Raw genomic sequence first — 24,279 nt, 5'->3', positions numbered from 1 at the left:
CACACACAGGCTTGATGTCCAGATGGACGGGGTTAACGTGGGAATTAAGCACAGTGACGCGACGGTTCCTGTTTACCGTCTGGTTGCTAGGCAGCAACATCAGCTGATCCCCCCCCCCACACACACACACACAAACCCCCTCCCTCTCTCGCTCCCCGGCTAATCCCTTCGCTCTCTCCTCCTCAGCACACACTCCTGCCTCCGCTCTGGTGCAGATAGGCGGCCGAGGGTGGAGCGCGGGGGGGTCTCCAAACAGGAGAGCGGGAAAGGACTGAAGGCGGGAGTGGCGGCAATCAAACGGCGGGGTGTGCGAGGCGGCATTGCGTGCGTCCGCCCGGGAGGAGCTTGTCTTTCTTTCTTTTTTTTTGGTCTTTCTTTTTGTTTTTCTTTCCTGTCAGCGCTGCGTTTGGGAGAAGGCTCCTGTCTTGGACCGCATGCATGACACAACGCAAAGGCGAGAAACCCACCATCAGCATCCAGGAGCACATGGCCATTGACGTGTGCCCCGGACCCATCCAGCCCATCAAACAGATCTCGGACTACTTCCCCCGCTACCCTCGGGGCCTGCCGCCCGTCGGGGCCCCGTGCGCCGCCCTCTCCGCCGCCCCAGCCGCCACCGCCTCAGAAAGTGAGGACAACCCGGACCGGGCGTTCGCCGGAGCCTCGGCTTCCAGGAGAGACGACGAGCCCGACGTGGAGGCGTACGACTCGGATGACTCCAGTAAGTGATGCGCAGCCGTTCGTTGTTCTGCCAGTTGCCAGGCATCTCCGAGAGGATTGTTAATTTTTTTATTCCAATTCCGTCACCTTTTCCGTCTGTTGTGTATTGTGTGAGTGGCAACTGGCCGCCACACACAGACAACTGTTGCACCCGCTCACCCCATCCTCCACTGCACTCCATCTCCTCAGGAACATGCGTGGCATTTTATCCCAGCGTTTGACTGCATTATTATTATTTTTGACCGGGTGACTCCAGATTGGCTGTGATGGCATTCAGAAATCTTGAGGGTGCAATTTCATCCACAGGTGACCCTAAATCACTCATGGTGTCGGAGCATGCCGCAATCAATCCCTTAGCTAGCGCCCATCCTCCACTCTGCATCACTTCATCTCTTCGGCATGATGTGTGGCTTGTGTTTTGTAAATTTGTGCACATGTGACTATAAATTAGGATTTTTTTTTTTCAACCCTACCTTTAAAATCCATCAACAGGTGACCCTAAATCAATGACAACTAGTCAAACCTGAAAGTCTTAACTTTATTGAATATAACATAAGTAAAAAAATAAAATAAAATCAACAGGTGACCCTAAATCACATCGAGTCAAAGCATTCTGCTATTAAAACCATCCTCCATCAGCACTCATTCACACAGATTACCCTAAATCATTTGAGCGAATGTTTCATTCACAGGAGTCCCTACATGAATCATTAATTTGCCTATTTTATCAACAGGTGACCCTCAATCAATAAATTTCTCTGAGTCAAGCGTGAATCACTTAAGTTTATAGGGTATTACAAAAAATCAACAGGTGACACTAAAGCACATGGAGTCAAAGCATTCTGCTATTAAAACCATCCTCAATCAGCAGTCATCCACACAGGTGACCCTAAATCATTGTGCGACTGTTTCATTTACAGGTGACCCTAAATCACACTCCTGCAGGTTTTGGATGTTTCCCTTCTCCAACATAGCTGATATATGATCAGCTCATCAGCAAGCTCTACATAAGCTTGGTAACGATCCTGTTGATTGGAATCAGCTGCGTTGCAGCAGGGAAACCTCCAAAACCTGCAGGACGCCGACCCTTGAGAACCGAGTTTGCCCACCACTGCCCTAAATGAATCACTCGTTTGACTATTTCAGGTGACACTAAATTATTACAATAAGTAAATCTCATTAGCGAGAGGCTTTAAATCAGCTGCATGCCGTAATTGAAACTCCATCATCCATTTTGTCTACTAGGGATGATTTGTGGCTTTTCATTGGTGCATTTGTGCCATGCCAATGTGCACCTCCCACAGGTGACCCTAAATCAATCCCACTTGTGACAATGTCATATATAGAGGAAAGAAAAGTTAATTAACAGTTTGCTCAAAATAAGCCACTTTTGAGCCACCTGTTAATTAGTCACTCATGTCAATTATAATCCTCAAATTACTCTCTTGGCTGTTTCAGCCACAGGTGACACTAAATCTATCACTATTGGGGCCATTTTGTCCACTTGTGACCCTTTCATCACAACATGACCCTAAATCAATCACTTTCTACCAGTGTTGTAGTTAACCTTATTCGGAATGACAGACCAGTCCAAAAAAAAAAAAAAACATCAACAGGTGACGCTAAATCACACTAATTGAATCTCCATGTCACATTAAAGCCCCGTCCACACGAAAGCCAGTTTCGATGTATCCTCACAAGTTTCTTACCGTTCATGCCGATGGCGCGGTTTCGGAGTTTTAAACCGATCACTTTTGAAACCGGGCTCCAGAGTGGAAAGATTTCAAAACGCGCTCCGTACGCGTCCGTCTGCACACCATATGACATCATGGTCGCAGCTCGATGACGACGCGTTGTCGCAGATTGATGACGTTTGCGACAATTCTCGCGTAACTACGCACAAATCGTCAGTCTGTCAACAATGCCTGATAGCCGTGTCGTAGTCGTTTTGGGCAGCAATCTTAGCTTTCTTATGCTTTTACAGCAAAAAAAAAAAATTATTTATTCCCACGTTCAACAAGCGGTGTTGTACTTGAATCACCCGCCATTGTCATTTCTCCTGTGTTCGTCTTCTTCATGTTGTTTTGATACATGCAAAGCCATGTTTGTTCTGGAAATTGCAATAACGTTAGAGGGGGGGAAAGTGTTTGTCTTCTTCGTTGATTCTTCTTCTACGCTTTCCGCTAACTCCCTGTGGCTGCGCCACTCCAGACTTGGCATATACATTACAGCCGTTAAACGTCCTCAGCATCTTCTTTTGGACACACCAAGTCTTGAAATGCTTCTGTGTGTACGAGATTTGTTTGAGGAACAAAGTCTGCTTTGCTTCCGTCTGGATGGGGCCTAAATCAGCCATCATCTCTCAATAATTTAATCTACAGTTGATCCTAAACCACGTTCGTGACAATTTCTTATTCATGTGGCCCTTAATCCCACTTGTGACAACTCCATTAGCAGGTGGCCCTAAATCAATCACATTTAATTTGACAAATTTTCAACTTTTAGCTTTATTAGGAATGAGATAAATCCGGCCCAAATTCTTTTTTTTTTTCACTCTAGCCACAATTTCATCAGCAGGTGACCCTAAACTGCTCAAATTTCATCCCCAGGTGACTCTAAATCAATCACTTTCATGGTGTCAGACTTCCTTGCAGTTTTTTTTATTTTCTGCAATGGGAGTTTAATGTGTGACACAAGTCTGTTAATCCCACCGCAGCAGGAGGGGGTGGGGCGCGGAGCATGCAGGGTCTAATCCTGAACTGCCCGAGAGGATGAGGAGGATGATGATGATGGAGAGCAGTGGGGTGAGGGCCAGGAGGTAAATGTTACTCTGTTATGAGAACTACTCAGCTGCAGTATGACACTCCGCAGTCTCCGTTTTGCTGCATTTTGCCCTCTTGTCTCTTGGAAATCCACTACTGGAAATGACAAAAAATAAACACGCATGCTAACGTTGGCTTGTACTGTTGCACAGTCTCCCATTTGCCCTCATTCTTCTAATGATAATTTAGCAGTGGTATGACAGTCCACAGTCGCTACTTTGCTCACCTTTGCACTCAGTCTCCACTTTGCTGCATGTTGCCCTAACATTAACTTAGCCTGTTTCTGTGTGTCTGTGCTCTGGAAGTTGCGGTATGACACTCTGCAGTCACTAAATTTAAATGGTATCTCTAGGCGAATGAAAATGATTGTGATTGCAACGAGGCAGCCGTGGCCCACATCATCTGTTGTCGGTCCCACGGGACGTAATCCAGTATGTGTGCCTCTTCTGTGGTGGGGAGTGGTAGTGGCCTCCGTGATCCAAACCCACTTTGGGGGGGCTGTGAGGCAGCTAATCTGCATAAAAGATTAATTTCTCCCCACACGAGACCTATTGTGACTCAACCTTGACTTTCTTAATTGAAGTGCACCCCCCCTCCCCTCCCGCCGGTGGAGGTGGGGAGCTAGCAGTTGCCAGCAGGCGGAGGCTATCGTGTCCCCTCCGGGGTGAGGAGAAATAGCGGGCGTGACCCACGAAACAGACTATGCTCTCGTGTTTGGAGGAGATAAGCCTCAAAGACGATTGTTTGTGGCAGGAGGGCAGTGGGGGTGGGGTGGGGGGGCTCACTGGTTGAATCCCCTCATAACAACAGCTTACCCTTCATTTGTTAGCAACATCCAATCAGAGGAAAGTTAGGGCGTACTAGAGTCAAATGAAAGACTGTAGGGTCACTCGTGCAGGAAATTGTCATAGGCAGGATGGATTTAGGGTCACCTCAAGGCCTAGATACACCAATTCGACGTCGGCCAAATATGACTGATGCCTACCCCGTGACGTCGGCACGCCGCGTAGATAAATGACGTAAATACACACCGCACCGACCCAGACTATTACGTACCTTCAGCGCATGCGAGAGAAGTAATTCCCCTCCGTACCATCGGCGGCGGTAGTCATTATTCCTAAAGGCAACCAGAAACTTCTTTACTGGGGCGGGATATAAAAACGTAAACAATGCATACTGGTTACTTTGACTAATTACAAACAGTTGAACAGTTGCTATACTTATCAAGTAAGTATACAGTAAATCTAACCTGCTAAATCCAGTCGCGTCCTCATGTCATGCCATAGTTTGGCTTTCATACCTTTGTCAGAGAGACAAAGTCATCTTCCTGATCTTCTGGCCAGACAGACATTGTACGTTTAAATGCGGAGGGTACAGCAGGGTGACGATGCGCAAAATGAGCGGGGGGAAAAAGGTCCAGGCTTTCCATCAGTACTGTTTATCTGCGTTCGTCACTTCCTCTTCTTGCCCCATGCGCTGATTCACTAGCTAACAGCCAATCACAGTATTCAAATGCCCCCGACGCCGTTTCAACATGATGAATTTGCTGAAAACGTATTCCAACTTAATCCGACTCTACGACAGTAATTTATACACTGATCAGATGGCGCATGCCGTCGGCCCAACGCTGTCCGACTCCCGACGTCAGATTGGTGTCTCTAGGCCTTTAGATGGATTGTGGTGAGAACCATAAATTTTCATAAACCTTTTTTTTTTAATGAAACGGTTTCAGAAATTTTACAAGACCAAAAACATTTCAAATGGGAAAAAAAACACAGGTTTGAGGAAAATTTTAAAATGAAAAACGAATAATAAACTAACCAAATAAATGATCTTGAAATGTTTAAAAGAAAAACGACAAAAAAAGATTCAGAAATATTCAAAAAGCAAAAGGAATTTTGCCCTGCACTTAAAAGAAAAATTCTATAAAAAAATTTGAGCAAAACTTTCAAAAGCAAAATAATTTTTTATACCAAAAATGTATTGATTGATCTTTAAAAGAAAAATACAATTTGGGGGAATAAATATATTTTCAGTAATCGTCAGCAATTTGAAAAAATAAACAAACCCCCAACATTTTTTTTACAAAATTGTAATGAAAATTTTAAAAACAAACGAAAGGATGGGAGAGTGATTGATTCCGGGTCACTATTGATGACATTCCGAGTTGCATGTATGATTGGGATACGCTTCCAATCGCCTATTCTAGAAGAATGTAAAAAATATCAAATTTGCCAATGAAAGTTTGCTGGTTTCAGTGAAAGCAGCCACAGGATTGCAATTTTTCTCTGTTATGAGTAATAAAGCGGCAACACTTGAAGCATGAAAATCAGCCATGACACAAATGCAGTTTTGTATAAACGGCTCCTTGCAGAATGCTGAGCATAATGCAACATTTTCAATCACAGTTAACCGACTGCGATGTTCTTGCAAAAATGCAAATATATCTCTAGTAAACAAAAAACAAATACAACAATTGTTTGATCTATTTTATTACATACAATGTTTAAAAAGAAAGCAAAGGGTGATGTGACATTTTCTTTCACAAACAAACAATTTTTGTGGTATTTTCCTTGGGGGAATTTTTTTTCAAAGTCCGCCATTAAATTTGGAAAAAAATGTTTTAACTTCAAAAACAGAATGTAAAAAAAATATCATACTATCTTGACAAAAATGTATTTACTGTAATTTTCAATGGTACGTTGTCAGAAAATGTTCAAAAACAAGCAGCAAGTTCTTGTGAAATGTCAAAAAAATAAACATTCGTACAATTACAAAACCATCAAAACGATTACGAGCTGCCGTGTGCTGCCTGGTTCTCCTTGATTGCAAAAACGTCTGCCCCACAATACGGTCACACAAACACTCAGTGTCACCGTTCTTGTTACCAGTGCATCGGGACAGCGTCACTTTAAGAGACCACCGAGCCATCTGTTGCTCGTCTCGCACAGAAACCTTCGCATCGATCCGCTCCAAAATATCCCCCGGGCTTCGTAACGCTCCGTGTAAGGAGCAGAAACTTCTGATTATGTGCAAGCTGTCGAGACAGCCGCGGGTGCGCTTCCTCTCGGTTGGGATTGACCTCCAACCCCACCTTTCATCCCTTCTTTCGGCTGAGCGCGTTACGTAATGATAATGCCGGCTATTACACACATCCATTTGCTACGAGGGGACTTTTCATTTGGCTTCATCCCTGCTTGTGACACTTTTCATATTTCCAAGCGCGCTGCTACACGATGACGTTTAAAGCCTTAAATACAAAATTCTGCCTTCTTATCAGCTTCAATTACAAAGTGCCACTGAGGGGAACGTCAGCAGCCTCGTCTCGCAAAGCTCTCGTCTGAAAGAAAGTATGCCGTCGAAATGATTGTGTGCCAAAATAGATGCCAGAACATTTTAAAAAGCAAACCGAGATTGCAGTAGAATAAAAAAGTGAAATAAAAAAGAGAAAATTGGTGTGAATTGAACAGCATCAAAATAGGTTTTTTTTTTAAAGAGTAATTCCAAGTTTACGATAATCACCCAGCAAAAATGTAGAAAATTTTAACCAAGCAGATTTTGATTTTAATGAAACTTGCTGTACTGGTAAGAGATGGCGTTCCTGCGATATAAGAGTTCAAAGAAAGGCGGACACACCCCTTTGTGCTGAACATAGTAATTCGACCAATAGCTCCCAAACCAGTGCGCCGATTGACCTACAATTAGAGGTTTAGTGTTGTGAGATCACTATCAACAAGTACAGCAAGTTTAATTAAAATCAGTATCTGCTTGGTTAAACCCACTGGGTGATTTAGCATGGAATGACCCAAATGGGAAGATTGTCGAGAATGTTCAAAACCAAAGTAAATTGTTTAATAAATTAACATTTTCAAAAAACAACCAAGAAAATTGTGACAGTTTCAAAATCAAACAAAAAAGTTGATTCTCCTTATTTCCTTTTTCATTGCATCTCATTCCAAATGGTGAGTTCAGTATTGTAGTGCCGATAGCAGTTTTGAATATACATCAAGAAGTGGCCCATTTTTTAATGTCAAACACGACTGCATCAACGCTGCACTTTTCAATGTATCTGATGACATTTAATTGGCATTATGTCTGGCATGCAAATAGGGATGTGCCACACAGTCAATGCAGATGATCTTGTCATGTGTATTAAAAAAAAGAAAAAGATCCACGAGTCATTTTGGTGGAAAAAAACGGTCTACAAAAATGTTTTGTTGTATGTCTAAGGGAAAGTGTTCTTTATTTGTCAATAACAATATATCAAATAAATAAATACATCTGTGAATAGTTGCTGAACCGCAAGTATACTGGGGTCCAATGTATATATTGATATTTTACAATTGATGTAGAAATAATTTTTGTGTTAAACTGTAGCTATCATAAAAGCTTAACTAACTTCAAAGCAAAAACAAAATAAAATTGCAACATTCTCAAAAATGGGGAAAAAATAATAATCACGATTATTTTACCAATAATTTAAATCACGATTATTCAAATGATTATTGTTTTGTGCAAAACGAGAAAATGTTTAAGCATTTAAAAATATTTAGACCAATAAAAAACAACAACACTATAATTATGTAAGTTCCATCTGGACCAAACTGAATTTAAAATAATGTATATTTATAATAATATATATTAATCTATTTATTTATGTTGGCAAAAACTTGAAGTTGGAGTGCAGCTCGTGCACTGTGCAGTAAGTAGGACGATCATTTATTTTTTGGTACAAAACAAGAAAATGTTAAAACGTAAAAAACAAATATAAAATATTGAGACAAATTAAATTCTTTGAAACACTATAATTATGCAAGCTCCTTTTGGATGAACAAACTTTTATTAAATTAGTTATTAAAAAAAAGGTGCAAATGTATAAATTTAAACTACTCAAAAATTTGTATTAATTATCTTTTTCTTTTTCTTTTTACAATTATGCTGATTTTGTAATTGTGGAGTGTAATAATTGAAATTGTAATAGAATTTTGAATAATTGCACAGCCTTAAATGAAATGCTCATAAATTAACAGAAAGAATTGTAAAATTAAAAATAAATAGTTGGAAGTTTCAAAAGCAAAGAAACATGTGAAACTTTCAAATATAAGGAGAAACAAATTGTAAAACTTTCATCATTAACAAATTGAATTTTCAGAAACAATGTAAAAAATATATATATATATTTGTCACTAACAAATAAAATAAAAAAGTGAAATTCTCAAAAAATAAGAAAAAGGAAGCTTGGAATTAAAGCAATTTTTTTTTCCAAAACCAAAGCACTTCAAAAAGAAGCAAAAAATTGAGGTGGCATGTTCAAAGAGGAGGTTGTGCAGAACCTCTTATTGAGCCATGGTGCACATTTTACATGAGAAATCAAACATCCATGTTAGTTCAATTAGTTAAGTAAAATTGGATAATTTCAAGTGGTTGGGAATCACACTTCCATCGCATTCGTACTAAACACCAGCTGCTTGGTGGCCATAAAAATCAGATTGTTGACGGTGAGTCGGAAGTGGGAGTGCACAAACAACCTTGGGCCACCAATGAGCCCCATGCTGCTTCACCACAGATACTATTACATGATCACAAGCAGCAGCCTGCTCCTGCTAAATTTCCCTTACTACAATCATAATAATACCCCCCCCCCCCCCCCCAAAAAAAACAAGTGTGTTGATTATAATTTGCTCTCAGCCCAGCAGGCTGAAACTTGGCCCGGCATAAAGCAGCGGGACAAATATTCCGTGCTGTCCTTGCACCTTTTTTCTCAGAAACGATGCCCGGTGCCATCCCGTAAAGTTCTCCACCCCTGCTACTTGCTCTGACTCACCGCTTTCTTTTTTGTGCATTTTTTTTGTGCCATTGCACAAACAAAAGTACATAATCACGACGGGCTGTTTTCCGGCGTCGTGGCAATTATTGACCGGCAGAGCTAAGAAAAGCCCTTAGCGGCTGATTTGGGATTCTCGTCCTAGCTATGAAAGCAAATGCATCCTGCCAAAACAAATCACTTTCTGAGAAGCCAAAACACAAGCAACAGTGTGGGAGGGGACAAGAAGCTATGCATTTATTTTTACTACCATTCAACGCCTGCATTTTTTTGTATCTAAATGAGAAGCACACATGCAAATCAATGCCTGCCTTAACATATGGGGAAGCGAGTCATTGAAGATCCATTCTACCTAGTAAATAATCTGTAAATTTGTGCCTGTTCTCATTTTCCATGCACCCATAGTATGCTAGAAGGTAATTTTGATATTCTTTGCCAAGACTATCCCTATGGTAATTGTTTATATCAAATTAGCAACAACTGAGCTTTTCAAAACATTAATAGCCTGTCTAGCTTGTGTAAATTGACTGACTTGAGATTTAATTTGACTTGACTTGAGATGGCCTGATTTGAGCAGACTTGAGAGAACTTGATTTGAGTTTTCTCAACTTGCAATGACCAGATTTGACTCGACTTGCAATACTTGATTTGGATCGACCTGAGAGAACCGGATTTGACTCTACTTGAGATAACCGGACTTGACTCAACTTGACTTGAGATACCCCGAGTTGAATTGCAAATACCTGATTTGACTTAACTTGGATAACCTGATTTGACCTACATTAGATAATCTGATTCGGGATAAACTGCGATAACTCGTCTTGACTTGAGACCCTGAGTTAACTTGCAAGCATGATTTGACGTGACTTGACTCAAGAGAACTTGATTTGACTTGACTTTAGACAATCTGATTCGAGATAACCTGTGTTGACTCGTCTTTACTTGAGACAGCCTTAATTGATTTGACATGGTATAGCCTGATTTGACCTGACTTCTAAGTCTAAATAAATTGAATTGACTCGTCTTGACTCAAAATAACCTAATTTGACTCAGCTCGAGAGGACTTGATTAAAGTTGCATCAGCTTGCAGTAACCTGATTTGACACTACTCAAAATAACCTTATTTGACTCCTCTTGTCTTGACATAATCTGATTTGACTTGACTTATCCAAAACAAAAACGACTAGAGACTTGCATGGGACTTGCTCATATGTCACTTGATCACATCTCTGCTGTTTCATAAAAACTGACTGCATTCTCAGAAAAAAAGCTTTAAAAAAAATAGATGAGGAAGAAGCTAAAAGATGCATAAAGATCTGATGACAGATTACAACTCACCAAGCATAAACATTTTCAATTTGTGTAGCGGCTTAAAAGTGCTAAAGTTGGACTTTTTGTCAGACTGTGAGCCTTGACAGAGCATTTCTCGCGGCTGGACGGTAATTGCTTTTTCATTCAATCCACATCTAAGAATGCGGCGTCAGTCGCGGAGGTCGTGCAAACCTACCGGAATGTGCGAAAAGATCGTTTTCCCAGAATGAACGTTCAGCTGCGAGGAATGACACTCTCCGAGAAGCGTGTACACATCAATTATTGGCTTGCTGACTTACACCATTCGCACATATCTATGAGCAAATGCTTTACATCAACACCAATACCTCCAAATAGCTCACTCAAAAAAAGAAAGTTATGAGTGGTAAGTTTAATTTTGCGACTTTACTAGAACTCTGTTGTTAACCAAAACAGCAGCACCTATCAAAACATGTAAACTGTCTTTTTTTATTTATTCCTTTGACCATATAATTCGTATTTTTGGGGGAGCCACAACGTTTCCGGAAACATGCAATACGGTTGTATGCTAGAGGTCCTGAACATGACCTCCCGACGTTTGCTCCTGTAGTTTTTAGTAAATGTAGTAAAATCTGCCCCTGACACTATTTCCACAAATGGACCTGAAATTGGATAGTTTTTTAAAAGGACGCACAAAAAAGTCTCAAGTCCCATGTCCGAAATTGAACAGGAAGTAAGCCATTTAGGTGTGAATAGCAATTTTGTGGTGAATCCCAAACAATTTCCTACTATGTATTTCGCCTTAATGAATCGTCTTTTTGGGGGCCCAAACATGGCCGAAAACTCACCAACTTCGGTAAAACCATGTATCTTGTCAAATACGTCTCTGTTTTAGAGGTCCTCAACACGATCTCCCTAAACACGCTCGGTATTGCTCCCTGGAAACTAACAAAAAAACAGCCCTGGAAACCAAGTTCACCGATGAACCTGAAATTGAGTGGACAAAAAAGCCTCAAGGACCTATGACCAAAATTGAACAGGAAGTCAAACATTTTGGTTTAAGGCAGACATTTGTATGCCTTGTACTTGGAAAACTCAAGAACCCTCCCTTCCTTTAGTTTCTTCTAACCAGATTTGAGTGTTTTTTTATTTTTTACTTTTTGGAGGAGACAGACTGACGACGTTCTGGGTGCCAGCGGGAGACTGATAACTCAGTGAGCACCACAAGCTAGCAGCAAAAACTCCCACTGGGGCCTTCTGTTGGCTGGACCAGCATCCTCCATCCTCGTGCGTGTGTGTGTGTGTATGTTTGTGTGTGTGTGTGTTCTCTCAAGGAAAGTCAGGAACATATGGGATCAAATTTCTTGTCATCGCACTCACTTTGCGTCGCTTTACGCAAAAAAAAAGAAGAGAAGAAGTCAGCAAAGTTGAAGTAAAATAGTGCAGACTCAAAAGCAATCCGGCAGATGGAAAGCTAAATACACAGCAGTAAAGATGTGAGCAGACAGAAAAATGGCAAACTGAACAGCAAGGCTAACTCAAGAATGTGATCTTAGCCTTTTTTCATTATTGTAACTTAAAGACATTTGCTTGACAGTTTCTAGCTCGGCACAATATGTATAAATTTGTGTATTTTTCCCCCTTTAATCCTGCTAACAACAAATGCGATCAAAAACAATACCTTGTGTTTTTGTACTTGGTTGATAACTTATGTCATGTTTTTAATTGTTAAACATTTTTTTACTACAAAATAACGTTTTTTTTAATAGATTTTCTAAAACAAGGAAATTGTCGCAAAAGTAAAAAAACTAAAACAAATTAAAAACTAATAAATATTGTGACGCTTTTAAATACCAAGTGTCGTTTTACAAAAAAAAAGTCATGCCAAACTTTTGCTGTGAATTTTTCAAAAACAAATGTCTGAAAATTTCATTTTTTCATTTTCATTTTTCATTTCAAAAAATAAAAATAAAAGTGAAATGGTGCCTTTTCAAACCTATGCATAATGAATGAGAAGGTTTGTGGAAAATGGCAAATTTGCTGTTAGCTGGTTGGTTTACAAACACTGGATATTTTCAGTGCTTTTTTTTTCTTTGTTTTTTAAATACCTGGTAGTTAGTCGGTTAGTGTTTAAATCTTTACCAATCCCCATATGTGTGTTTTCAACAAATTTGAATAAAATTCATACCTTCTGTTTTTCATTCATTAAAAAATCAGAAGAAACCTAAGTTACACTGATAACAGCATTAACAAATAAAACTTTATAAATGTGAAGTTCATTCGCCCAAAATTGAACATTGTCTGTTAGCTAGTTTTTCTTTTTTTGGTGGAGGGTGGGGGGGAATTGGACATTTTGTACTTAATTATTGCGGTTTGTTCTTTTACTAGATGACAAGAAAGCCCATTTTTATGACTGGTTCCGGTGGGGAATGTGTGTCAAGAAATGACATGTTCATTTTTGGTACAAATTCGGGTAAGTGAGTTTGATCATTCTTAAAGAAAAATCATCGGAAGAAGCCGCTAGCTGTGATACATAACACATATTGGTGGAATATTACAAATTGCTGTTAGGTAGCTTTTAGTTTCAGAACCCTGAGCTTTTTTCATGCCTTTTTTTCTTGTTAGTGGTTGAAGGTTTACTACAGTTTCTACTAAGAAAATGTCACAGCTGTTAACACCCCAGAGACTCACTTGTGATAATAATTGCAGACCACTGAGGCCTTGTGTTCGTTGACTACCCCCCCTCCCACAAACTGGATGCGGACGAACACTCTAGCCAATTAACTGCTGGCACTCGGGATTAATTGGAATTGGCCGACCGGGCCAAATGTAAAAAAGAAAAAAAAGTATTTGAAATAGCAGACAAAAATGTACAAAGGGTCTCTCATTAGCGTGATCTGCATTTCAATTGCAGCGAATGACAGCATTCATTTATTCATCGTGTGCAGTCAGAGGAATCGCAGGAGGGATTTTTCTCGGAAATCGCCCTGCCGGCATTTAATGCGTATGACTGTTTTTGAACCACCTCAAGTACTTTGCGAGTCCTCTCTGTGAGAAGTGCTCTATAAATAAAACGGACTTACTTATTCTAATGGCCCTGCTCACACTTGTAGTCAAATAGAACTAAATTGCTCTTTCGCTATCGCAGAACTTCTATGGACTCTACAGGCAACACTTAAGTGTTTATAATGTTTTTTTTCTCCGCTACTAGTGCTACTTCTGGCCTACTAGAATGGAACTAAACCCTATTAGTAAACTACTGACCTATACTATTAACACGCCCACATCCAACTAGTAGCCTTCTGGCCTCTAATAGCACCAAATGCTCACTGAGTCACTAGTTTTGCCTCTCTAGTAAAAAGTAGTAGTATGCCAAAACAAGACAACTACGTGTTCCTAGTAAGGCACAACACCAGTTAACACCTGCCTAGAATATTTTTTTTTCTTTCTCTAGATTTTCCAACAGGTCAGTTTGACCCGCAATATAGCAGGAGAGTTAAAGGGACATTCAGTGATCCCTAGCGCCATCTAGTGGTAAACTAATAATTTATTCATTTTTAAAAACGTTCGTGTCAATAGTATGCAAAAAATATGTTGTCAAGTCATCTTTATTTATATAGCGATTTTAAATATCGCATAAACGTATTTGTATATATAAAATTTGTGAACCCTGCAGGCAAGATCAGATTATTTGTATAAAATATTAAAATAACCTTATTAAATGTTTAGTCATACCCCAATCTACAATGCTGACATAATGGACTTGAACAAAAAGACTGATAATATTGTCATTCATTCTTGAACAAAAGAACAAAAAACTCAGATTTCATGGGTGCAAAAGTATGTGAACCTCTCACTTAATCGAACATTGCACCTCCTTTTGCAATGAGAAGTTCATATCTTTCACATCTACTTTGGGTGAATTTTTTTGCCACTCTTCCTTGCAAAATGCAGCCACTTGAGAGAGGTTAAATGGGCGTCTAGCATAAACTGCCCACTTCAGGTCCCGCCTGAGTATTTTGAAAGAATTTAAATCAAGATTTGGACTGGGCATATCCAGCACATGAATCTTGTTGTTCTTCAGTCATTCCTTGGTTGTATTGTTGCAATGCTTTGGATTATTGTCATGTTGCATGATCCATCTTCTACCAGGCTGTAACTTCACAAAGAACGGCTTCAGGTTATGATCCAGAATTTCACAATATTCCTCTCAATTCATGATTCCCTGGATTATGTGGAGTTGTCCAGATCCTGAGCATGAAAAGCCAGCCCAGAATTTAACATTCTCACCCCCTTGCTTCACTCTAGGGTGAAGGTTATTTTGCTTGTTGACTTTTCACTGTTTTAGTTGTGACCAAACAGTTCCATTTTGGACTCATCTGTCCACAGAAGGGACTTCCAAAAAGCTTCAGTGTTGTCCAGGTACTCGCTGGCAAAGTTGAGATGGGCAGCTTTGATCTTTTTTGTGAGCAGAGGCTTCTACCTAGCAAGCCTTCCATGAAAGCCTTGTCGATTGACTTTTCTTCTGATTGTTGAAGCATGCACATGTGTCCCAGATGCCGCAAAAGAGGTCTGCAAATCCCTTGATGTGATGTTCGAGTTAGCTTTTTACCTCAATCATCGTTTTTCTTGTGGTTCTTGCTGATATTTCTAGAAGGTCGTCCAGGATTGTAGTAATTTTTTGTGTTCTCTAGTTGCAGATGAACTGCTTCACAGTGGAATGATGAAGCTCAATTTGTTTTAGATGACTTTATAGCTTTCCCCAGACAGATGTGCTGTCACTACCTACTTCCTGAGGTCCCCTGAGAGTTCTCTTCCTCTCAGCATGACTGAAGTGACGTGGTTTTGTCTCTGTTTCAGTCAGTGCTGCCCAATTTCTTTGCTAAACCTCTCATTTCATTGGTCCATTTCAGTGGTTAGTTTAGCTACCAATTTGTCCTACCTGATCCTACTTGACTGCTTGTTTTAAGCAATGCAGCTCAGGGTTCAATTACTTTTGCACCTACATGAATTGACCAAAAACAATTTTAAATTAACTCTTTGACTGCCAGACGTTTTCAGAAAAGGGATGCCGTCAGTGCCAGCCGATTTAAGCATTTTGACTGATCTTTCAAGGTCCACAGAAAATGTTCTGTTTGGACTATGGAAACACACATACTACCAAATGAAAGATTGGACTTTCATCTTTCATCAGAAAAAAAAGTTTGTTTCTACCTTATTCCGTTCTTTAGTAATCAACAATAGAAAATGGTTAGTTTGACCCAATTTCGCCTGTTTTGACCAAAATACGGAGAAATCAAGCTTTTAGTGAAACGATATTATTTCATGCATTCTAGTGAATTTGACACTTCTTTTTGTCCATGAATGATGCCACAAACACCTAAATAGTGCTTTACTTCTATAAAACACTACCACCAAGAATGAAAAAGTGTTTTTTGATAGCAAAATACGTTTATTTACATTCAACAGTGTAACAATTTGACAACAATTTGGCAAACTATTTACAAATGTGTGCAACTGTGGTGCTATTTACAAATATGTGGATGTTTCAACGACAGTTTTTCTTTTTGTAACACTCTCCTGCGTGCAAGGAGACGCAACAGCATTTGCACAACAGATTGCCTCTTCGCGTGCGCCACTTTCTTGCAGGCCGTTTTTTTCCGGGGAATAGCAAGTATATACTGCAGTGTGTCATCAAGTCTAATATCAGGATCATGCTACGGTTACGTTACGGTGGTGTTACGTCTCGCTTCCTCGCGTCCTTCAGTTGCTATACCGGGTGGTAGGAGATGTTCTGATCCATTTTATCCACTCCATTCATGGTGGCATCGTAGTCCAGAAACAGTGTCTTCTCCGTGATCAGACTGTACCCGCTCCTCCGATGAATATGCATTGGACTCGGGGTACTCTTCATTGTCCGATCGAATGTCCGCTTGTGCAGCTCCGCGTTTTCCGGCGTTAGCAGCGCTAGCCGGTGAGGCTTTATGACGAGAGAATAACGGCCGCGTCAATGCTTCCAACTCCGGCGTCAACCTCGGGAGTGACCATCATCATCATCATCAATGTGCATTGGTCGATGCTTTTCGACTACTCTCCATCGTCCGATCGAATGTCCGCTTGTGCAGAAGTACCCGGCCGGCTATTGTGCGCGTTTTCCGGCCTTAGCAGCGCTAGCCGCGCTAGCCGCGCTTAGCCGGTGAGGCTTACTACGTGATCATAGCAGTTGCGTCAAAGCTTCCAACTTTGGCGTAGAGCTCGGAGTCATCATCATCATCATCATCAATCTGCATTGGTCGATGCCAACTCTCCATCGCCCGATCGAATGTCCGATTGTGTAGAAGTACCCGGCCGGCTATTGTGCGCGTTTTCCGGCCTTAGCAGCGCTAGCCGCGCTAGCCGCGCTTAGCCGGTGAGGCTTACTACGTGTTCATAACAGTCACGTCAAAGCTTCCAACTTTGGCGTCAAGCTCGGAGTCATCATCATCGTCGACAATGCGCTTTTTAGTATTGATTGATGCTTTCCGTCTTTGAAAAAAATGCTCAAGCGTGAGCTGCTTGTAACCGGTTGCTTGGTCAAGCCATTGTGGCTTGGATCAGCCATTGTCTCCTCAACACTCTAGCTCCGCCTCACGTCTTCTACTGACGCCCACGGTGGGCGGCCCATCCAACCTTGTGCAAAGAGAGTCATCGCTGCCCTCTAGGGGCCAAAACGAGTCTTTTACTATTCAGATATGCCTGATACTTTCAGCACAGCTGCCCAAGGCTTTCCTGCACCCGTTTTTGAAAAAAAAAAAAAAAAACATAGGGGACGTCTTTTAACGTCCTCGGCGCCCTTCCCTAGGTTTATGCTAAACGTTTTATAACGTTTATGGCAGTCAAAGAGTTAAGTTTTGACTACACAATTGATTTAAAAAAATAAAAATAAAAAATAAAAATAACAATGCACTGAATTGATAAACTACGGATGCCCAAAGGACAACTTGGCGAAAGTAGTTAGCCCGGGTGGTGCTTGCATTGAGTGTTGGACCCAATGGGCCCAACTGCATCTTACCTTCCACAGCTGGGGCCTGCAGGTGGTAGTCACTAACTCCCGTGGTTCGGGCCCATTGCTTTTCACTTTCTGCTTTGTTCTCGCCAGCTTTTACTAGCTTTTTTATTTTAAACTACCTCCTCCAGCTAGCCGCTCTTGTTAGCCACTCCAGCCTATATGGTTCCATCTAACTCCCGTTAGCTGCTCCGGCTATGTCTGGCTTGCTCGGTTTTTCGGCATCACTCGCCGGGCTTCACAACGGCTCCCAAGTCGCCATCGCTTGCCGAGATGCTCATTTGCTTATGCAAAATAAGAATTGGTGGTGGTAGGCTCGCAAAATGTGGTCTTTCTGAGCCACCGTGGTATGCATGCTCCTGCGTGCTTATAGTGCGATTATTTGACCACTAGATGGCGCTAGGGACTACACACTGGGTCTTTAAGTTGGACAAACAGCTTTCCTTATACCTCGTATATTGTTGGACCCCCAAAAATCTCTTAAAACAGGCAAAAATGGGCAGATTTTAGGTTTATTTGTTTTTTTTGCGATAGTTTTCTCTTTAAAGTTAAACAAATACTAAAGGACACAATATTGTAAAACTGTCAAATGTTTTGCCTATAAGTGACCAAAAATAGTTCCAGTATTTGAATCATTAGATATTTTTTAAACGATTTGTCCGATTAATCGATTATCAGAATTTTATTCTGCCAAATAAAGACATTTGCATGGGCCTAAAAAAAATGAAAAAAATCCATATCAGTTGAGCCATCTGTATTACTCAAATGCTTTGTGCACGCTCTTTTCTTTGCCTTAACAGGAGAGTTTTGGTAGTGACTCAACATGCCTGAATGAAAACGTATTTTACTGGCAATCAATGTCGCATTTATGGAACAAAAGAGAGCCCGCAGAATTTGCTTTGATTTGAAATGTCACTCTGCCTGTCGGTGCTTTTTCCTCATGTACCTGTGCTTCCCGTGGCGGCGTTGTCTCGATCCACGCTGAATAGACGCACACGGGCGAGTAGCAAGGCTTCTGCCCACGCTTTCACTCTGGTGCACAAAAGGCGCCGCTGCCGCTTTTCTTTCATTCACACTCGCCGTTTCTGCGCGAGGACAACCTGCGAACACCGCACAACGGAATGGCATATTTCTATGTGAACAGTCTCTCTATCAAGTATGCAAGAAGTGCAGACTGTTTCGAACAGTCCATCGGAGTGAATTACTTTTTATTGAAATTAATGGAAATATCATTAATCAATTACAGCCTCCTCAAAAAAACAAAAACTAAAATAATTGTCGTCCTCTCAAAGAGATGCCCATGATTTCTGCAGTTGAGTAAGCACTCTACTCGAGCCGCAAAAGTGGCACAAACATTGCTTGTTGTGTGGCCGTTAGCATTTATTGGGGCAGGGATTGCGCAACGCGACAAAGAAGTCCAATCATGGACTGTGTTAGGGGGCCAATCAAGTGATTGAGGAGTGTGGTTGGGTACGGTCACTTCATCTTCTCTTCAATGCGCGCCTCCAAAATGGCTTCTTTGAAAGTGTGTCAGATGCAACAAGGGCATTTCTCGCATTGTGTCGCGGCGGCCTTGCAGGGCAGGAAAGAGGGGGTGGGGGGGGGCGGTGACACATGCTGTTTTCAGACAGCTGTCGCGTGGATCGCTCCAATGAGGCGGGAGAAAATTAAACAACGAGAACTTGGTGACACGGGGCGGCTGTTATGGTGGCGACGGGTTTAAACAGTCTGCAGTCAATTCTACCTGTAGGAAATAATAGAAAATCCGTCAATGATAAATTAAAATGGAGGGAGGAAAAAGCAATAACAAAAAAGCCAAAGAAAAGTGTGTCTAAAATAAGTAGGATGAATTAGAACCAAGCATTTTTTGCTGCTTTTCAATGGACATTGTGCTGCTCTCTGTGGTATGCACACCCGAGCCTCTTGGATCCATATTTTCCGTCTTGCGCAGGTCAATGATTGACAACGTAGGGACCCTCCCTGAATATATCCTTGTTTATTTACAGCCTGTGTGTTTCCCTTTTGTAATATGGCCGCGCTCCCCAAGCCAATCAAGCTATAACTCTTGCCGTGACCTCCCACCTCCAGCTTGTTCCTGTCACGGCCAGTGACGCCCTGATGAACTGCTTCAATTTGTAAGCACCATGCAGTTGGAACGCTCCAAAAGCGGTGCAGTGCAGAGGGAAAAACTGCCCTTAAATACCTGTTTTTTCATCTGTTTTTTTAGGGCCCGTCACCTGAAATAATTGACAAATTTGGATGCTGTGCCCCACACATATTAGACAATAAAGCTTCAGCATTTAACGCCACCATTAGTCGAGGATACTTAGTTATTTATCATTGTCACTCATTTGGAAAAATTCCCAAATAGGAGTTTGTCAAAGTACAAACTCTGGAATCCATCCAAAATGTCTGATTCAAATCAAAATGGCTGACTTCCTGTCCAATATCGGACATGGGTCTTTAAGACGTTTTCATGCGTCCTGTTATGTCCACCCAATTTTGCTTTGATTGGTGAAACTAATGTTGAGGGGTAATTTTGTCAACTTTCAAGCCCTTGAATTTGCCCCAAAATGGCTGCTTAAAACAAAAATGGACGACTTCCTGTTCATTTTCAAACTTGGGTTCCTGAGACTTTTTCGTATGTTATGATAGACATTACCACTAAACTTGTGTGCGGGGCAAATTTTTTTTCTAACGTTAAATGCTGCTCTGTTGCGATAAACAATAAAACATAAAACAAACAAGCCCTGGCATTAGTTGTAGCCGAACATAAAAGCATGTCCACTAATCACACCACTACGCATGTGATTGTGTTTGACTCGACATCATTAGTGTCTTGATTACTGGGATTTGCTGCCCGCGACGGCTGCAGCAAATTGTTGAAAACAAAGCCCAATTGTTTGTCCAAGGCGCAAACAATAATGAACGTGTTGAGAAAGGCGGCATTTCAACAACCGCGCCATACGACTCCAAAGTAATTGCAAAGCAAGAAGAAATCATGAATAGGCACTAATTGGAATGCACCCACTGTGCAATGTGTAAGAAATTGCTACAATACAATTCTACAGTATATTGAGGCAGTGCTCGGAAAAAGCATAGTCATTATTCTGTTCTTAGCTTTTGAGACTTTCTTAATTTAAAATGCTATGGGAATGTTTCTTATTTTAAAATTTTCTGGGAAAAAAATACATTAAAAAAACAGACAAAATGAAGAAAAAATAGAAAGAAATTGTAAAATGCTAATTTTGTGGGCATCTTATTTTTTTATTTGTTTAAAGGGACTACACCATGGTATTTTAAGCCCTTCCACAGTTAACTGTAGATTTTTAAAATGGACTCTAAATTTCACGGGCCGCTAGATCTCTGTGTTTGGTCACGCAAGCCATCAATTCTTGAACAAACATTTGAAACAAAACGGGTCCTTGCCGCAAGAAATCGTGGAAGAGGAGGGGAACAGAGAGAGAGGTTAGAGGAAAGGAGGAGAGAAAAAAAAGCAACACAGCGGTCGCAAACCCGCGCCCTGTTACTAATGGGGCGAGCACACTATCCACTTACACCATCCATTCATTTAAGTTCTTCAGCGCAAATGTTTTACTTGTAGTTTACACCAGTGTCAGCCAATTGATTTTAAGACAGCCAATTGATTTTAAGACAGCCAATTGTAATTTCATTGCACTTTGGCATTGCAAATGTGAAAAATAATTGATTGCTTTGAATTCATTTGGACCGAATGTTGATTGATAAAGGGTACTTTTGTCCTTATCCCATGGAGGGAGGTCTCAGAAAAAGTGGGCGTGTGTTTAGAGGCGGTGCTGGGATGGGGCCGCACGCAATGACGTCAAACCGTGCCAACAGCTCGTTTTCTCAGGTTGGGAGGGGCTGGTTCTTGGAGAGCAGAATAACCTAGAATTTCTCATACAAGGGCGAATGGAGGAAAACACAGTTTTGGGCATGCTTTTGGTGAGGAATTAGCATTTTAACATGGCTAAAAGCTCCAAAAAGTTGATTTTTCATGTTGCAGTCCCTCTAACCTAAAGTTTTCAGCATTTTGTCACTTTTTTAAAAATTCTTAAAAAAAGAAAGAAAGAAAAAGCCCTATGAACAAAAATTATCACCAAAATTTTGTAAGGTTGATATTTTTCATCCGACTAATTTCAGATTTATGTACCGGTATGTTTTTTGTTGTTGTTTTTTTGTACTTTTAGTTATATTTTTTATATAGAATTTTATTTTTAAAATGTGATATTTTAATTTGATTATATCAGTTGGTTTTTATTTGCTTTTATAGTTTAATATTCATGTTGTGTATATTCATTTTTATTTTGTTTATTTGTATATCACTTGTATTACTTTGTTGCCGTGTTTTTTTTTTCTGATAATTTGTTGACTTTACATTTGTTTAATTTTTTTTATTTTTTATGCATTACTATATTTATTTTATTGCATATTTTTATTACGTTGTTGCCGTGTTTATTTCATGTTTTATGTTTTGATAATTTGTTGAATTTCATTTTTTTATATTTCTTTTAATTTTTTATATTTTATGCATTACTATATTTATTTTATTGCATATTTTTATTACGTTGTTGCCGTGTTTATTTCATGTTTTATGTTTTGATAATTTGTTGAATTTAATTTTTTTATATTTCTTTTAATTTTTTATATTTTATGCATTACTATATTTGTTTTATTGCATATTTTTATGTTATATTTTCAAAAATGGTTTTATTTATTTATCATTATTATTTTTTTATATTATGTTTAACTGTGTTATGTAAGTTTTTCTAATTTGGTTTTGTTTCATTGTGGCTCCAGTACACCCGCGACACTAGTGAGGAAGCAGTTCAGAAAATGGATGGATGTGTTTGTGTATTATGTCCAATTTTCCTCATAGTCATTTGCCTCATTAGCATATTAAGCTTAGCAAACTCATTGCGAGAGCGTAAATGTTGACTGAGGTAAATAATGAAGAAAGTGACGAGTGGCGGTGGCTTCCTGATGGATGGGAGAGCACATGAAAAACAGGTCTTGCAAAGATAGCGCGTGTTTGAACACATTTTCCCTGAGAAAGGTATCAATACGAGGTTTGCTATTCTACCCGGCGATAAAACGTACGATCAATGAAATTGCGTCTGACGGCCGCTTATTGATCCGCAGGTGCCGCATGGGAACATGCCAAAAGGCTCCGTGCGACCGATCCCTATCGTGCCGTCACATCTTTAATCCGCCAAATGGCCCGCAGCCTGAACAGATGAGATATGCGACCATTCATAAATCTCTACGCCGTGAACCGACGTTAGGCTTGCTTGTCACGACATCTACTGCGGGTAGTCGGATGTCAAGGCTTGATTCCCGACATTCGAGTTGTACCTCTTACTATATATACTATGCTGCACACAGCGTGGTGAAATAAAAAAAAATTAGTATGAGATCACCGTGCCAAAAAGGAGCAGGCAGGGAGAATGGGGGGGGGGGATGTTTGTGTATCGAGTGAAGTTCAACAGCTGTAAACACATGAACTTGTTTGCAGCTGTTGTTTGCAGCTGTAAACACATGAACTTGTTTGCAGCTGTAAACACATGAACTTGTTTGCAGCTGTAAACACATGAACTTGTTTGCAGCTGTAAACACATGAACTTGTTTGCAGCTGTTGTTTGCAGCTGTAAACACATGAACTTGTTTGCAGCTGTTGTTTGCAGCTGTAAACACATGAACTTGTTTGCAGCTGTAAACACATGAACTTGTTTGCCGCTGTAAGCACATGAACTTGTTTGCAGCTGTAAGCACATGAACTTGTTTGCAGCTGTAAGCACATGAACTTGTTTGCAGCTGTAAGCACATGAACTTGTTTGCAGCTGTAAGCACATGAACTTGTTTGCAGCTGTAAGCACATGAACTTGTTTGCAGCTGTAAGCACATGAACTTGTTTGCAGCTGTAAGCACATGAACTTGTTTGCAGCTGTAAGCACATGAACTTGTTTGCAGCTGTAAACTCATGAACTTGTTTGCAGCTGTAAACTCATGAACTTGTTTGCAGCTGTAAACACATGAACTTGTTTGCAGCTGTAAACACATGAACTTGTTTGCAGCTGTAAGCACATGAACTTGTTTGCAGCTGTAAGCACATGAACTTGTTTGCAGCTGTAAGCACATGAACTTGTTTGCAGCTGTAAGCACATGAACTTGTTTGCAGCTGTAAGCACATGAACTTGTTTGCAGCTGTAAGCACATGAACTTGTTTGCAGCTGTAAGCACATGAACTTGTTTGCAGCTGTAAGCACATGAACTTGTTTGCAGCTGTAAGCTCATGAACTTGTTTGCAGCTGTAAACTCATGAACTTGTTTGCAGCTGTAAACTCATGAACTTGTTTGCAGCTGTAAACACATGAACTTGTTTGCAGCTGTAAACACATGAACTTGTTTGCAGCTGTAAACACATGAACTTGTTTGCAGCTGTAAACACATGAACTTGTTTGCAGCTGTAAACACATGAACTTGTTTGCAGCTGTTGAACTGTCAACCAATATAGCATTTAGCAGACAAAGTAATAACAAAACCACCGGTCACCAGATTGA

General features: G+C 40.5%; 1 protein-coding gene across 2 annotated transcripts in view; it reads left to right on the top strand.

The window, feature by feature from the left end:
- Positions 1-203: 203 nt before the first annotated feature.
- The window catches only part of doc2b (double C2-like domains, beta), a 71,180-nt gene continuing 47,104 nt past the window's right edge, over positions 204-24,279 (top strand). The window contains exon 1 of one of the 2 annotated variants that reach the window (XM_086099057.1): positions 204-721. In XM_086099057.1, the coding sequence (XP_085955183.1) occupies positions 439-721 (283 nt within the window). In that variant the 5' untranslated portion in view covers positions 204-438. The remainder of the gene's footprint in view (positions 722-24,279) is intronic. The other variant, XM_086099059.1, reaches the window with a different exon arrangement.

The sequence above is a fragment of the Leptonotus elevatus genome, chromosome 16 (genome assembly GCF_054856555.1).
Source record: "Leptonotus elevatus isolate MCC_2025b chromosome 16, RoL_Lele_1.0, whole genome shotgun sequence".
Classification (NCBI taxonomy): Eukaryota; Metazoa; Chordata; class Actinopteri; order Syngnathiformes; family Syngnathidae; genus Leptonotus; species Leptonotus elevatus.
This window is presented reverse-complemented; position numbering and strand designations above follow the sequence as displayed.